Source organism: Phalaenopsis equestris, unplaced genomic scaffold (assembly GCF_001263595.1).
Source record: "Phalaenopsis equestris unplaced genomic scaffold, ASM126359v1 Scaffold000345, whole genome shotgun sequence".
Lineage (NCBI taxonomy): Eukaryota > Viridiplantae > Streptophyta > Magnoliopsida > Asparagales > Orchidaceae > Phalaenopsis > Phalaenopsis equestris.
Window position 1 is genome coordinate 177,839 of NW_018164787.1, and position 1,323 is coordinate 179,161.

At 36.3% G+C, this 1,323-nt stretch overlaps 1 protein-coding gene across 1 annotated transcript in view; it reads right to left on the reverse strand.

Moving 5' to 3' along the window:
- The window catches only part of LOC110025969, a 3,257-nt gene extending 2,149 nt beyond the window's left edge, over window positions 1-1,108 (reverse strand). Inside the window, exon 1 of the mRNA XM_020726684.1 lies at window positions 835-1,108. Coding sequence (XP_020582343.1) covers window positions 835-1,099 — 265 coding nt within the window. The 5' untranslated portion in view covers window positions 1,100-1,108. The remainder of the gene's footprint in view (window positions 1-834) is intronic.
- Between the last annotated feature and the right edge of the window lie 215 nt (window positions 1,109-1,323).

The window sequence follows — 1,323 nt, forward strand, 5'->3', positions numbered from 1 at the left end:
TATATATATATATATATATGCCAGTTGTAAGTCATCTCTGGTCTAGAGTTCGAATACTCCCTAGTGTAAGGTGTGCTACTTGAATTCTTAGGGGCATGATGGATGACCGGGGCTCATATGATAGCCTCGGGCCATTCCTATGATTCAGATATGAATATTAAAAAAATTGATTAGCTTTGACCTCAAAGAGATTGCATAAATTTTGATAAATTTTTACCATTTTGCGAAATTTGATATTCAAAATCTGATTATATATACTGAAAGAAAGTCTATGAAGCAGCTGAAGGTTTGATAAATAAGAATAATATATATATATATATATATTATATATATATACTGAGGCTTTTTTTTATTATTATTTTGACGATAATGTTTAAGACATGTAGAAAAGGAGCGATTATTGCGTGCGGAGGGCGCACGTAGAGCTATGCGCGCCCTCCGATACTATCATACAGCCGCGATGTGCGGCTGTGATAGGAGGGCTCGCACAGCTCTGCGTCCGCCCTCCGCACCTAATAATTAGACGTAGAAAAAAACATTCAAGTTTAGATTTTTCTGAATATAAATCTGCCAAAATTAATGCAAAATTTTGCATCTTACATAAAATTAACGATCTCAGTGTTACAAAACACAAAATCATAGATGAAGAATAATTTTATTATTATCTATGGTTTATAAATGAAAAAAGAACATACCTATTTAACCATATAATGCAAAATTTTTCTCACAATTTTCATACAAACATCTTACATATACAGTTCATATATACTCTGATTACTTTGTAATTATTATTTTTCATTGTAAATACTAGTAAGTAATTTTGTGCTTAATTACCTTTGGCATAGGAAGTGGTGAGGTAAATAGAGCCTGAAGAAAAGCTGCGAGCTTGGTATTGAAGAGAGCCAGTAACGATCACAGAGGAGAGCCTTTCTTCGCCGTATCCGGCGAGCCGAACCAGCTCACCCCTTGACAGCAGCCATGTCAGATCCTCCTTCGCCGTCGCCGCCACACATGTCGGTGACCGAAGGAATGAAATGAACAGGGTGAGGAGGAGGAGGAAGATGACTGACGTGGAGATGTTAATGGCATGCATGATCATCAGACTTGGTGCACTCTATATTTGCCTGCTTATTACCAAGTGAACTCCTTGGATATAAATTGGGTTTGTAGGATGAAAATTGCACTTTGAACCCAAAGTTTTATATATTTGCAAACGCTTAAACTTAAATATTAAAATCTTGATGATGATGATGATGATGATGATGATGATGATGATGGAAAGGGGAGCCAGATTAAGATCGATCGATCGACCCACTAAATCAT